Source organism: Corvus kubaryi, unplaced genomic scaffold (genome assembly GCF_017639235.1).
Source record: "Corvus kubaryi isolate FWS band 111438036 unplaced genomic scaffold, C.kubaryi_AGA036_p1.0 split1-37374, whole genome shotgun sequence".
NCBI lineage: Eukaryota > Metazoa > Chordata > Aves > Passeriformes > Corvidae > Corvus > Corvus kubaryi.
In genome coordinates this window covers 3,120,095-3,133,783 of record NW_024582079.1, presented here as the reverse complement: position 1 = coordinate 3,133,783, position 13,689 = coordinate 3,120,095, and the positions used below count along the sequence as shown (strand labels likewise).

Below are 13,689 nucleotides of genomic sequence, written 5' to 3'. Positions count from 1 at the left end.
GAAGCTTTTTAAAAAATGTTTTAAGCTCACTAGTAATAGCTGAAATAGAGATCCCCAGCACATCATGGGCGTGCAGCATAAAATATGCATGTGCTAATATGCAGAGTCACGGGCTAGGCTGCTGCTAAAGCATCACTGGCTGCTAGTGCAGGTGGACCAGAAAGAGGAAGGTTGTTAAGAGCTCTCGTTCCAGCTTTATAATTAAGTTGGGACCTACAAATCTGTGCATGGGCAGTGCCCACCTCAGCCAGACTGTGCAGCTGGAGGTTGAGCCTGCCACAGCTGGAGATTATGACCACCACAGCTGGAGGTTTAGACTGCCACAGCTGGAGGCTGAGCCCTCAACCACATTGATGTGACAGCAGGATACAGCCATCACCTCCGTGGGACCTGCAGACTGAGTGGCTCAGTCACACACACAACCCACAGGCATTAACATCACTTCCTCGAGTATGTGCAAACCACAGACCTACTACCAGGCTTGTCCAAGATCTCAATGAAGCAGAGCACTCTGTACCTATATATCATGGGAAAGTTGAGTGCTGGATGGAGGTTTCTACCTCAATTAGGTTAGGCCACCTTCAGGGTGCATCTGGGTTTCAACCAAATTGGTGGCTTTGGTCCAGATTCATTCCGTGGTTTGGCTTAAAAATCCGGGCAGGGTTTAGAGGCAGCAGCCTGCCCGGAGCTTCCTGCAGTCCCAGAGCAGCACAGCCCTGATGTACACAAACAGAGCAAATGGACCTGGCTATGGGAACCAGCTGTGGGACAGGCAGATGACACTGGAGGTCCCCTTTAGGCCTGCTTTTCATACAGCCTGTGCTGGATAAAGGCATTTAAACTAAATTGAGTATCAAACAGTACATGAGAAGTGAATGATTGTGCCAGAGGACAGAGCAGACAGTGACCAGCTGTCCCCACGCAGGTGCGACACTGCTTTGACAGCCCTGTGTAACAGGCAATAGCCACACATACATTTGTTTGAGCCTTGACCGTTCAAATAAAAGCAAAACCTAGAATAAATTAGTGAATCTTGTTAAAAGCCACTGATTGGAAGCTTATGGCTTGATTTCACAGGAGTTCTCTCCTGGAGCACAAGCCAGCAGGGCATACAGAGGGCAGAGAAAGGGAGGTCAGGGCTGGACATGGAAGTGGAGTGGATGGATGCTGCTACAGCAAGCAGGAGGAGGTGCTTTTTTATCCTGAGACTGTCTTGCTTCATCTCCTTCCCCTTCTCCACTCTCCACTCCCCACTATCAGCATTTAAAACACCCCTGAGTTTTCTTGAGCAGGTTTGCTGGGCTCATTAAAATACTGTGAGCACTTATTGGCCATAATGAGCATCATTAAATTCTGGTAAGCGCCAGGACTGTTCTGTGGAGTTGAACAGACTCAGGCTCTGGAAGGAGAGCTCAGGGGTTGGAAGATGCTGGAAATACATTTTCCAGAAGAACAGAAAGACAAACCTTCCTCTCCTTTCTGCTCTGCAAGCACTGGGGTAACTCAGACCTGTTAGGCAGCAGCTATTGCTTACTGACTACTCAGATCATTCCTCTGCCCCAGAAGGACTTCTCAACTCCTCTTATCAGAACAGGAACAAATTAAAGATTCTTCCGTATTTGCATCTGCTCATTTGATAATTTCCCTACATTTGTTATTTAGAGATAAAAGTCTGCCTCTAAAAACTCACTTAGCCAAGTGGTTTTCTCAGCCTCAGGGAATGGCGCAGGAGGGATTGCAGAGCAGGATCCAAAGCAGCTGGCGAGGCTGCAGGAGCAGCAGGAGATCAGGAGATGAATGGGTGCATATTGGGGCAAGACTCACATTTTACATGCCCAGTTCTTGTATTTATTTCCAGTTGGCTGTGCCAGAAACATTCAGTGTGGCCATGCCTACAACCATAAAGCTGCTCCCACTGCAGGACTCAGCACCACCACCTGTGTTTTTATCACCAAATGCTGCTCATCATCCACTAGCATCAGTAGATATGAATTAACTAAGCCGTACACAAATATACTTTATCCTGGAATAATCCCCAGTAATCTGAGGGCAAGTAAGGAAACAGAATCAGACAAGAAATTGAAGATTAGTGCATCCCCCCAAAAGCCAGGCTGTATCCTATTGGTGGGGGGAGAGAGCTGCTGGAAATGGGAAGTTTCTGCACATATCCCTAGGAGACGGCACTCCAGCACCTGGCCTGCAAAAGGCAGTGCATCATGAGAGGGCAGTGATGGAGAAAAGAGCAGAGATGTTCACCTGACTTCCCAAGCAATCTGTAGAGAGCTGACTGACCACCACCAAATAGCAAAAACCCATGGGACCGAAGTTATTAGAAAGAAATAAAGTTGCATTCCTGAAAAGGGATAACTTGAAATTGTTTTGTTTTGTTCTTGGGTTGAGCCCCACACCACTGCCTGTATGATGAGCATATGCCCAACTCTTCCATCCCCTCAGAAACACCTATTTCTCAACTCCATTAATCTAAAGACCATAGATCAGCATGAAATGGGTATCAAAATGGCATCAATTTCACAAGATTAAATAACTGGTCTGGTTAAGCATTAATTGGTCCACTTTGGCCACTCTTTGCCCACTCGCAGGAGCTTTTTGTGGATTACTGCTTCATAATTGCTTGCTCCCTATGCACACATGCACTGCAATCTTCTGCACACCTTGACAGCAACCTGGTTAGAGAAAATGAGCACTACACGTTCCCCTGACACAGCATTTTATTTGCTGGGTACAGGAAGCCAGAGATTGTTTATTCAACTTCTCATGGCCCATTAATAACATAATGCTGGCCACAGCTGTTCAGGACTGCACAAGACCAGAGCAGAGAAAGAAATGCCAAAAGACTTCACACATGCTGCTCATATCAGAGGTGGCTGGGAAGGTCCTTGAAAGTTGTCTAGGGAAGTATAGCTTTACAGCTCCCTCAGGAAGTAAGACCAGGATTAAAGCCTCAAGCTTGATTTCTCCTGAAGACTCAAACAATCTTAAAATTAATAACCTCATCTGAACAAGGTGGCAAGGACGACTTTTGAGGAAGAGGGGACTGATAATTTCATTTTCACTCTGCCTTGCCAAATTACCTACTGACAAACAAGGATTTGCCATATATAAAGGCTCACAAGCTCTGGAAGTGGAAAGCTAACCCTGGCCAGGGAGTCTGTGCAGCAAGGGAGAGCTGCTCCAGGACTGGCATGCACCGAGCACAGCAGTACAAGGATAAGGACATGCTCCACCTAAGTTCCACATCCAGGGAGACACCCTGTAAATTTGATTTCATGAAGCTTCCAGAACTACATTGTTGCAGAAAAAGATGAATTTTCCCAAAGCAAAAAGCAAATCAAGTTTCTTATCTTCCCAGTCATGGAGAAAAAGTCTAAGAAAGGCTCAAACCCATTCCAGTTCAAAATAAGTGCGTTCATTAATTTTAAAACACTTTACAACTGAAAATTGGGAAAGGGTGGTGTATATTGCTTACATAAATACATGTATATATACACATATAGCAGATAAGAGGAATGTGATTTGCAATGCTGAGCTGATTCCTCAGCTTGGCAATGTCCAGCAGAAAGAGAGGATCATTGGGTACATTTGCTCCTCTCTATAAAAGGACTGTCCATGGCAACAAAACACCCCATTACTGAAGCCGTATCTGAAGTCATGCTCAGAAGAAAGACCAGCACCCTCCCTCATCTTCCCCAGACCTTCCAGGGTAACCCCTACTTACAATTGTGAAGTTCATAACCTTCAGAATCCAGATGGTCATAGCAAGGTTCACCAGGATTAAAATCATTAGGAGCAGCACAAAGAAATAGAGGCACCTCTTCCTCCAGCCATAAATCCCCACTTTGTATACCTGGGGTCCTTCCGAGGTCTGCATGGTGCTGCGGTGCGCGTACTGTTCCTGAGGCATCTGAAATGACCACAAAGAGACAACCACGTGTATTCAGGGGCAGGAGAAAGCCAATGATAAAAACTGCTCCTGTCTCTGCCTCTTGGAGGGTTTTGTTTTTTTCAGAGTTTACCAGCTGGGCAGCAGCTCTTTGGATACCTTGGTTATTTTTCCTTCTGCTTGCTGTGCACAGTAACAGACCAAAAGAGAAGCTGATGTGTTAAATGTGTATGAATATACTTATAAATACACGTAGGCACGCTGTCTAAAGGTATCCTATGGAAATCACTCTGGAGTGACTCTCTTCACCGCCCCAGGTTTTGCAAGGCAGGCACTCCAGGGCCTCTAAGGATCCTGAGAGGAAAATTTTGCATGCGTTTGGTAAAAGCAGTTGAGTTCAGCAGTTTGTTTGGAAGATGCAATATGACTTCTCAGAGGTTTCATTTAAAAAAAAACAAACATCTCAAGTAAAATCATTCCTGCCAACCAAAGAAAAAATTGCAAAGGGGAAATGTTTGCCTTTCCCCTTCCAACACGCCAGTCTTGCCTAAGTTTAGTAAACCTGAAGCAAGGTTCTCCAGCTGCCACATCCCTAAACAATTATCCCCAAGTATCTATGCTGGGTGGGAGAGCAAGCTTGGACAACATGGAAGGAGGGAGGGAGGCAGACAGGCAGGCAGTGCCCTACAGTTCCCCATGGTGAGCACCACTCCCACACCCTGGTACCCAGCTGGCTCAGGGCAGTCAGGGATTTTTTGCAGCCAAGGATGCAAAGAGATGAAACCTTTTAAAGGGCATCCCAACCAGCTGGGAGAGGGGTCTGGAGCACAGCCACCCCCTCAGGGGCTGCGTGCACACAGGAGGGGATTGTGGAGGCATTTGCTGCCACAGGAATGAAAGTATTCATGTTCTCACCCTTCATATTCAGGTTGAGGAAAGCCACTTTCACGGGCTTCCCCAGGGATCAGTTTCTTACGTTTTCAGCCTGTTTTCATGCACAGACTGAGGAGATCATCTCTACTAACACAGTCTGCTGAATGTTTTGCATTTTAGACTCTAGACAGGTAAGAAGCCACCAAACATGTTCTTGCACTACTGATTCAATGCCACGAGTGTCTTCCTCAGGGCTGCTGGCACTGATGTTTGTAAGCAGTGAATTACAAAATTTCCATCCCAGGAGGGAACAGTGTGAGCTCCCCTGTGGGAGTGTGATCTGCCAGTCTGGAATGAGGCAGTGGCAGGAATGAGATGCTCGTCACGGAAGGGAGCTGGGTCACCAACAAACACACGGACTTGGAGCAAAGCAGACCTTTTTTCATGCTACAACCATGCCAATCTGTACAAAGGGAGAACGTGAACAACAATGAATTATAGAGTTTCTACTACCTGGGGGAAATTATAACTGCAACTACTGTACAGTCAAGGATTTTATTGCCTAATATTTTAACAGGGTATCCTGGAGAGCACATATTAAATGCAGCCTCTCCCTTGGAGAAAACGAATAAATTGCATTGCTAACCCTCTCAAACTATGGAAGAGGTTTGACCAAGGAGAAACAATATGAAATACCCAGCTAAAAATACCCCTTTATTGCAAAACTTGTTTATTCACTGTATCTCTTTGCTGCTCTCACTGCTTTTTTTCTTTACTTGCAATTTCTAGGATGGAGAAAATAGCATATCCAGCTGGGGCAAAACTTTACAAACATCAAAAGAATTTATAGCAACAGAACACAACCACAAAGAGCAACTTGCATCCATACAGTAGCCTGGTTTTGAGAGTATCTCTAGTTCTGATAAAATATTTAACTCACAGCTGCCCTAACAGAGATAGAGCAACTAAAGTACTACAGCAGGTGTGACAAGCAATACTCAGTAATACAGTATAAATTCACAGCAACAAAATAACATGGCAATTGTAGATAGCATGTTCTTTATATACAAACTCTCACACAGCCACACTTAAGCAATATATGGTTTCTAGCTAGTGTTTCCCCCAAAATGTAAATACTGCCAAAAAAATTGCTCATGTCTGTAGTTCTCCAGGAAGAGAAGACAGAATGATGGACACAGAGTGCTGAGGTGTGTTAAATAAGCAGAATAAGAAGGTCTGCAAGGCAACCACACTTGGAACCAGCTATCCACTATCAATAATCTGTACTGTGTGGGAGGGAGAAGTATGCTAGTCATAATCTACATTTTGGCAACTTTTCCTGACTCAAACAGTAAAAAAAATTAAGGCACCAGAAGAAAAAAGTACTGCTGTGAAAGAATATCCAGTGGCTGCACTTGCTGGTGACACCTCCCCCCTTTCAATTACTGAACTAAGGGGAAAGGCTGCTGCTGCTTAATAGGATTTTTTGCTTCTTCTTTAGGAAAATATTAGGAGCCACCACTTAATTCTGAGACAGTGGAGAAAAGATAATACTGAAACAAATACAGAAATTGGAAAAGAAGCACGCCTTCCAAAGGTCAAACTTCAAAGTGCCTTCCTGACCTGAGAGGGCTTAGAGACACAAGTGCACAGCACTGGATCACCACCAGCGCATGGACAATCCTACCTACAACAGAAAAAAATGCAGCTGCCAAATCTTTGCAATTTAGCCACAGACAACATGACCATGACTACAAAAGTACAGCCTGGAACTTGGGTACTTCTCCAAGGATTTCTTGGTACTGCACAAAAAAAAAAAAAGAAGTAGTAAGTTTTCGCACAAGAGCTGCACACAGAGTCCTTATATACACCAACACTGCAAACAGGGCCTGAGACAAAATCCAGTCCACTTAGAAAAGCTATTCATCCTTTTGCTTTAGCATACCTTAGAGATACAGCCCATGACAAGAAAGATTTGGTTTTTTAAGAGCATTGGGAGAGCCCTGTCACCCCGCCCGCTGATCCGCACAGGCTGCTGGCAGAGTGCTCCTGCAAAGAAGCTTCAGCACTTTCCTTCAGCAGAGTTGAAACCAGGCTCAGCTGAACGGCACCAGAAAGCAGAACTGGCTCAGAGCTTTCAAAGCTCAAGCCAGACCTCACCATTTAGGGCAAATCTTTGCTCCATGCCTCTCTCCCTCCTTCTACCACGTCCTTCTGCCCTGGCAGCAAGTTCCTCACTCAGGGTGTGCAACGCACATTAACAATTCCTCAGGCAGAAAAGTGTTACATGCACAGGGATGAATTAACACCTTTCCCACACAAACACTGGCGCTGTAACGTTGCCTGGCCCCGCTGCCTTTGTAGGCTCAGTGAGGGCCATGAGTAGGGTGAGGTATTACATAAGGAATCAATAATGCTTTTCTGCCGCGGGGGTCTCTTTGATCAGCACTTGAATGATGTGTGTTTAGTAATAGAACAATTTCAAGCTGAAAGAGGATGCAATCCGGGAAGGCAGCTTCTGTCTTATGGGGCCTCTTGAAATTTGCTGCTGGAAATGTCCTGGAGCTCATGGAATCAGCTCACTGCAGCAGGAACGGCCCTGAGCCTTGCACAGCCAACACAGCATCTCCCCTCCCTGCCTGCCTGCACATAACTGAGGTGTTACAGCCTCATCAGAAAAAGCAAGAGCATCTGACCCCAGGCTGACCTGAAGCACGGTGATGGGAACACGTATCCAGAGATGAGAGAGGGGTTCAAATTCCCTCATGTCTTGGACCTACATCTCCCACATCTGTCCTCTCTTTGTGTCTCTATCACCAACATCCTCTTCTCCTTCTCTTTGTTTTCTGAAATAAAAACCTTTTCTTTCAGGCTGAAATGAGGGGGGAAAAAAAAGCTCTAAAAACCTTCAGAGGTGCTCTCTGCCATATCACTGGAAGGCACTGTACTTGTATTCACCAGCTGCAAATCCTCTGCAGATTCATCCTCTTTAATTTCTCTGTCTTTTAAGTGCACAGTATCCACCAGGTTCAAAAGAACAGACATTTCTGGAGCGTGACTGAGAACAAAACCTGGCATGAAGAAGAGTGTTTGGAGCCATCTATCAACAAGACATTTTGCGTCTCTGCTCCCCATAAAACTCTCTCAAGTTTGACACCCCCAGGTCTGTTAATCCACCAGAAGCACGACCCAAAATTGATTTATGGCCCTTCACATGGGTCAGACCACAGCCTGGGTCCCCATAAAAAGGATCAGGCTCTGGAAAATGACTTCTCACTTGCAGCATGGCTCAACTCAGCAAGGGCTGAGTACTGGGGAACAGTCCCCAGGATTAAATACTTGCTGGGATAGTTACAGCACTTTTCTCCAGGACCATCTAAGCCATGAACTTGGCCTCTGTGACTGTTATTGGTGTCCCCAAAGCTCAAATTATTTGCTCTCTGCTTGTCCCTCTTTTCTGTCAACAGTGCCTATCCCTCCATATGGGGAGCAGCTCTTCCATGAGTTGGGAACACCATCACCACGCAGTGCCCATTTCTCGGGTATCACTGCTATCTGATACATGGCCAGAGGGACAAAACGTAAAAAGAAACATCCTAAGGAATGTTCTTTTCTTTTATGAGTAGTTTCTATCAGTGGGGTACACCACATGCCGTGTTATTCAAACATCTGGCCTGATTCTGGCAAACATAAGCACATCAACAAGCTTTTTTTGATCTGTACTCTATCAGGGCATACTCTGCCCAGTCCACTGGAAAACATCTCTCTTCCCTCTCCTATCTTGTGCAAGTTGGACTCAGCACAGGCAGCTGGGGAGACCCTGGGGATTCATCTCCTGGTAAAGCATCTCATTGAGATCCCTCAATGCTCCAGGCTACTCCCCACCTCTAACATCTTGAAAGCTCTCATAATTTCCCCAGCTGTTTGGGCTGGCAGCATTTTGACAACAAATGTGCTTGAAGATAAGTGCAATGCAAGAACCTCAGTTTATAAACCAATAGCTTGGAGCAGATGGACTCAACCAAAAGCTGAATGTGGGACTGTCCTGCCCCTTCTCTGCATTCAAGGAGCACTCACAGTAAAACTCTAAACCTATTAGCATTTGCCAGAACTAACCAAAGTAACAGGCAGCTCCATCTCTGAATACTATTTCCTAAGCTAAAAGTGCTATTTTATTATGCTGCAAGAGTCTGTGAGCAATGTGGTGTCACTACTGCTTCTCTTCTCTGAGAAGAACAGAAACACATCTGCTTTCCCATTTACGACAGTCCCTTCTAAATGTTACACTTTTTAGCTGATAGTCACCTTGTCTCAATACTTTTTTCAGAATTAAGAAGAAAATGGAAAGCTAGCAAGGAAGAAAGTCTCTGCAGTGAGTCCTTTTACATATCAAGCTAGTCAACAGAGAATGTCTTTCACAAAATGCCCCACGATTTGTGGCGATAAATTCACGCTGCATGCAAACACCACACCAGCTTTGCTGCATTCACACGCCGCTTCCTTTGCACCACTCAGATGTTGTGAAGCACTCACAAGCCTCTGTCCATCGGTGCCAAGTTTAGAAAAGCTCTTTCCCACCAGAGTGTCTCAAAGCAGGATGAACAAATATGAGAACTACACCGAAATAGCCAGCAGCAGGTGTGACTGCAGGAGGCTGTGGGGACAGCGAGAGGGATATAATCAACGAGCTCGAATCAGAAAGCAAGCCACAGGAGGTGACACTTTGCAGACTCCTGCCCCAACACACTCTCACCCCACAGCACCAAGAAAGAGCTGTGGCTTGTAGGAATGTGCAAAGCAGGATTGTAATATGGATTTATACGGCTGGAACCCAACCAGCATGGCACAAATGGAGAACTGTGGGCTTAAGCATGTGCCAGGATCCAGAGTGCAGTTTCTGCAGTGATCCTGCTCACAAGTTAAAATTTATTCTGCTGCATCGTCCCTCTGCCATCCTCCCTCCACATGATGTGCCTTCTGTGCTAATCCATTTGTTCTTTAGCCCAGACTCACTTGCTCTCTGGTTTGCTCCTGGGAAGGACCGGGAGAAGGGATACCCATATTTAGGGTATGCTAATGGCTCTCCTATCTATCTGCTTCCAAAATCAAGAGGTTCTCTCCACTCTGCCCACACACGCACACATTCTTCAGTCCTGCTGGAGTCAAAGCTTGAATGCTTGACCCAGGTGGAGCTGCACAAAGGTCACTGAGGAGGCTCAGGAGGAGCTGCCAAAGTTAGGGAGGAAACACCAACTCCCATGGCCCTGGCTGCTGCTGGCTAAGATGGACACATTCCAGCCTCTTTATATCTCTACCTCTTCAACGCTGACAGTCAGATTTGGGAGGTGGGATGCTGCATGAGCAGAGGCAGGAACTTGAGTTTTATTTTATTTTTAAATAAGCTTATAACTAGCAGTGAAGAAGATAATAGGCTGACTGGTTGTCTAAGTTAGCTGCTGACAAAAGCAATAGAGCTCCAAGTCTGCAGGGTAAGATGGCAGCCTGTGAAGGCTCACGAAGTTCCAGATCACATAAGACCTTTATTTAACACAGTATTTTCCCAGCAGGTGTATTTTATGCAAAGCAAATTCTGAGCTTATCAAGCCTCTTCATTTTCATCATATGCCTCCCCCTTCCACAGCTCATCTCGGTCCTTCCTCTCATTCCTTTTGGCCCCACTAGCCTCCAGGAAGCCCCAGGACATCCATGTCTCCTGTAGGATGCCCTTCCTGCACTCCAAACTCCAGTGGACTCAAACCAACTTAACACTCTTCTGCAGCGTTACTGGGAGACAGCTCTGGTCCTGCCACATTCTGGGGCTGTCAAACTTTGGTGGGAAACCTCCCCTTGTCCCTGAATTTCTGGGTTGCCAAGATGAGTGGCTGTTTGAGCCCTGTGTGTGCAGCCCTGCTGGATGCAGGCAAAGCAAACCGTGAGCCTGCTCCCATGAACCGGTCGGAGATTCTTCGCACCGTCCCACTGCATGATTTAATATCCTTAATTCATTCCTTGCTGAAGAAAAAAAAACCAACACCACCACAAAAAAACACAGCTAAAAAGCACTTTCAACACATCAAATAACATTGCTCTGAAAAGCCAAGGCAGAGGCAGGGAAGTTTGTGAAGCGACGCAAGGCGGACTCCTCCTGACACCTCCATCCCTTGACGAACGCGCGCTCCCGAATCCCAAGCCCAAGCCTGCCATATAAGGTGCTGATATCTCTGCTAAGGCAAGACAAGCTTTAATGCTGCAACTAAAAGGATGAGAGAACATTGCCTAAATCTGGCAGGTCCCTAAAGAGAGAGCGAGCTTTTCATCATAAATGTTTCTTCAGTTATTTGGGGAAAGAAACGCAAATTGGAAGAGAAGTTGCAGATAGAACAGCCCCTAAATTAATGGTTTTCCTTCTAATCTGCCCTACGTGGCTCCTGACCATGCTGTCTGTTGCAGTTCACTCATGCTTTATAAAATACAGGAAAAAAATACGCAGAAAAATCACAAGGCAATGATTATTACTGAGTTACTGCCTCTCTTCACAAGCTCTCTGTACCAGGAACTGGCAAACAACCCCCAGACAAACGTGCTTTCAACTCATTAAACAACTACAATACAATGCACTTATAAATGTATTTACTGTGACTGAGTTGCATTTTTCATCCGAATCTCTGAGTGACACGTGGTCCAGAGCCAACCTTTCAGTAGCTTCAGGTTACACATGTACTTACTCCCCAAAATGAAAAAGTTGGGGATTATTTGGGTGCAGCATTCCCTCAGCCAGAGACGCGGCGCGGGCGTTGCTTTGCCTGCAGCTTTACTATCGACACAAATTTAGCCAGAAACCACCACCCAGCCTCAGACTGCTCCCAAACCTTCGCAAATATGCCACAACTTCCCATTCTTGACTTTTTTTTTTGCTCTAAGCAGCAGCCTGAAAGCAGAAGCCCCTTTGCAGAGGCACAAAAGGAAGGCAAATCCACGCGACGGGACAGAGCAGGGCAGCTCTTACCTTTCCCTCGGCGATGGATGAACGCCCAGAGGGTGCAGGAGGCTGGGGAAGATGCAGCTCAGTGTCTGGAGCAGCACGAGGCCTGGCCTGTGCTCATGAGCTGCCCCTGTCAGATTTTCCAACAGCAGAACTGCAGCCAAGTCCCTGCCCATGCCTGAAGAATTTCCTGAACAGCATTCTCGTTCTTTTTCTAACTGCTTTGAAACCACACTGTCTGTACTTCAATAAGGCTTTGTCAGGCCAAGTTACAGCTACTGGGCTGGCTCCAGCAAGCAATTGAAAACACATGTGTTTTGCATTAAAAGCCCCCTTCTGCCTGCACACATTCCGACACAGACACCCCCGTCCGCACCCAGCCCCGGAGCCTGCCTGCCTTCCCTTGGCTGCTCCAGGGCCAGCCATTTCGGTTAAAAAGAATAAAAAAGGATTATGTTGGTGGAGATTTTCTTTGGGAGAAGGAAAAATGGGGTGGGAGGGATCCCATTCCCATGGACAACACCTCGCCCTGCCTCCCGTGCTTTGCCAGTGTCAGTGGGTCATGGGTGCCCAGGTTAACAGCTGGCTTTGCTAAACCCCAACAAGCAAGGAAGCACAGGAAGTAAAATTTCAGTTCACCACTACTCTCCTCTTACCTTTGCCTCTGTCTCTTCCAAAACTGTGAGAAAAGAAAGCATATTTTTAGCATCTCTAGACTCAGTTCAACACATCAGAACTGTATCCTAATCTTGACACATACTCCTGTATCTGGTTATACTAAAAATAATACAACTATTTTTGAGTACTTTCATCCCTCTCTGCTTTCCAGCTGTCCTAACCCTTATAACCCAAAATATTTTAAGCACCTTGCATCTCTTTTTAAAGAGCATTAACACCGCTCTGGCACTGGCTTAAGGAAAAGAAACAGAAGATATAATATTATACCTTTAATCAGAACGGGTCCCAGTTCTTAATATCTGTAATCATTTCCAGGCAGCACCATGGGTCAAGGCAGCGACCGTGGGCTCTGCAGCTGGGGATGCCCTGTGCCTGGCATGTGCCTGTGAAGCAGAGCTGGAGTAGATGTGGAAACGCACATGGATGTCCCCCTGATTCCACCACAGCTAAGTCCCACCAAAGATGAAACACAGCAGCAGAGTTGTCAAGGTAACAATATAGAAAAGAGACAGTTTAAAGAGAGAGAGAGATATTTTTCCCTCCTAATGTTCCTTTTCAAACCGTGCACTCCACTTCTCTGGGGTTATTCTGTTCTGTGGTTTGCAGTGGCGTGGTGGGCAGGTGAAGTGTTTACAAGGGATAAATGCAGTGGTGACAAGAAGCAATGAGAGCCCTGATGCAGTGCTCTTTGAAGGCAGAGGAAGTCTGCTGCCTTTCATGGGCTGTGGCCTCAGTCCATGGCAAGGACTCAGTCACCCACAGGAATGCGAGATCTGCCTTTCGCCCACCAGCAGTGAGATCCTCCAAACCCCCACTGGGATGCCCCTATGGAAAGCCTGCAGTTCATCCATCCAACCTCTCGTGAGAGCTGCTGTGGCCACACCATGCATGGCTCTCACCTGCACTTTTTCCTGCTACCAAAATGCTCTTTCGTTCCTCCTGCACAGAGCCACACGTTGGTCAGCAGTACTGCCCACATGCACAGGCCAGATGTGGGCAGCCTGGACCAGCCCCCCAAGCTGAAATCAGCGGGGATGGATCCAGACTATGATGCTATTTTGCAGAAGACAGCACAGGATGAAACCACATGTTCATCCTGCCTCAGTTTGCAAGAGTTTCAAACAAAAGGCAAGCACACACACACAACCCCTGGTGATAGCATTTCACATCTATTTGCACAGCTTGTGACGAGTCAGTTTGTGCCAGAGCAGAAACCACAGGCCTGTGGATCACATATCAGAAGAACTGTCCATGC

At 46.3% G+C, this 13,689-nt stretch overlaps 1 protein-coding gene across 5 annotated transcripts in view; it reads right to left on the bottom strand.

Moving 5' to 3' along the window:
* Positions 1 to 13,689, bottom strand: part of LOC121657814 (delta-sarcoglycan) — a 256,422-nt gene that overhangs the window by 116,315 nt on the left and 126,418 nt on the right. Inside the window, exons 1-2 of one of the 5 annotated variants that reach the window (XM_042013938.1) lie at positions 12,702 to 12,831; positions 3,737 to 3,922 (exon numbers count right to left, since the gene is read on the bottom strand). In XM_042013938.1, coding sequence (XP_041869872.1) covers positions 3,737 to 3,922 — 186 coding nt within the window. In that variant the 5' untranslated portion in view covers positions 12,702 to 12,831. Of the gene's footprint in view, positions 1 to 3,736; positions 3,923 to 11,780; positions 11,939 to 12,701; positions 12,832 to 13,689 lie in introns of those variants that run through there. The other 4 variants (XM_042013940.1, XM_042013937.1, XM_042013936.1 and 1 more) reach the window with 4 other exon arrangements.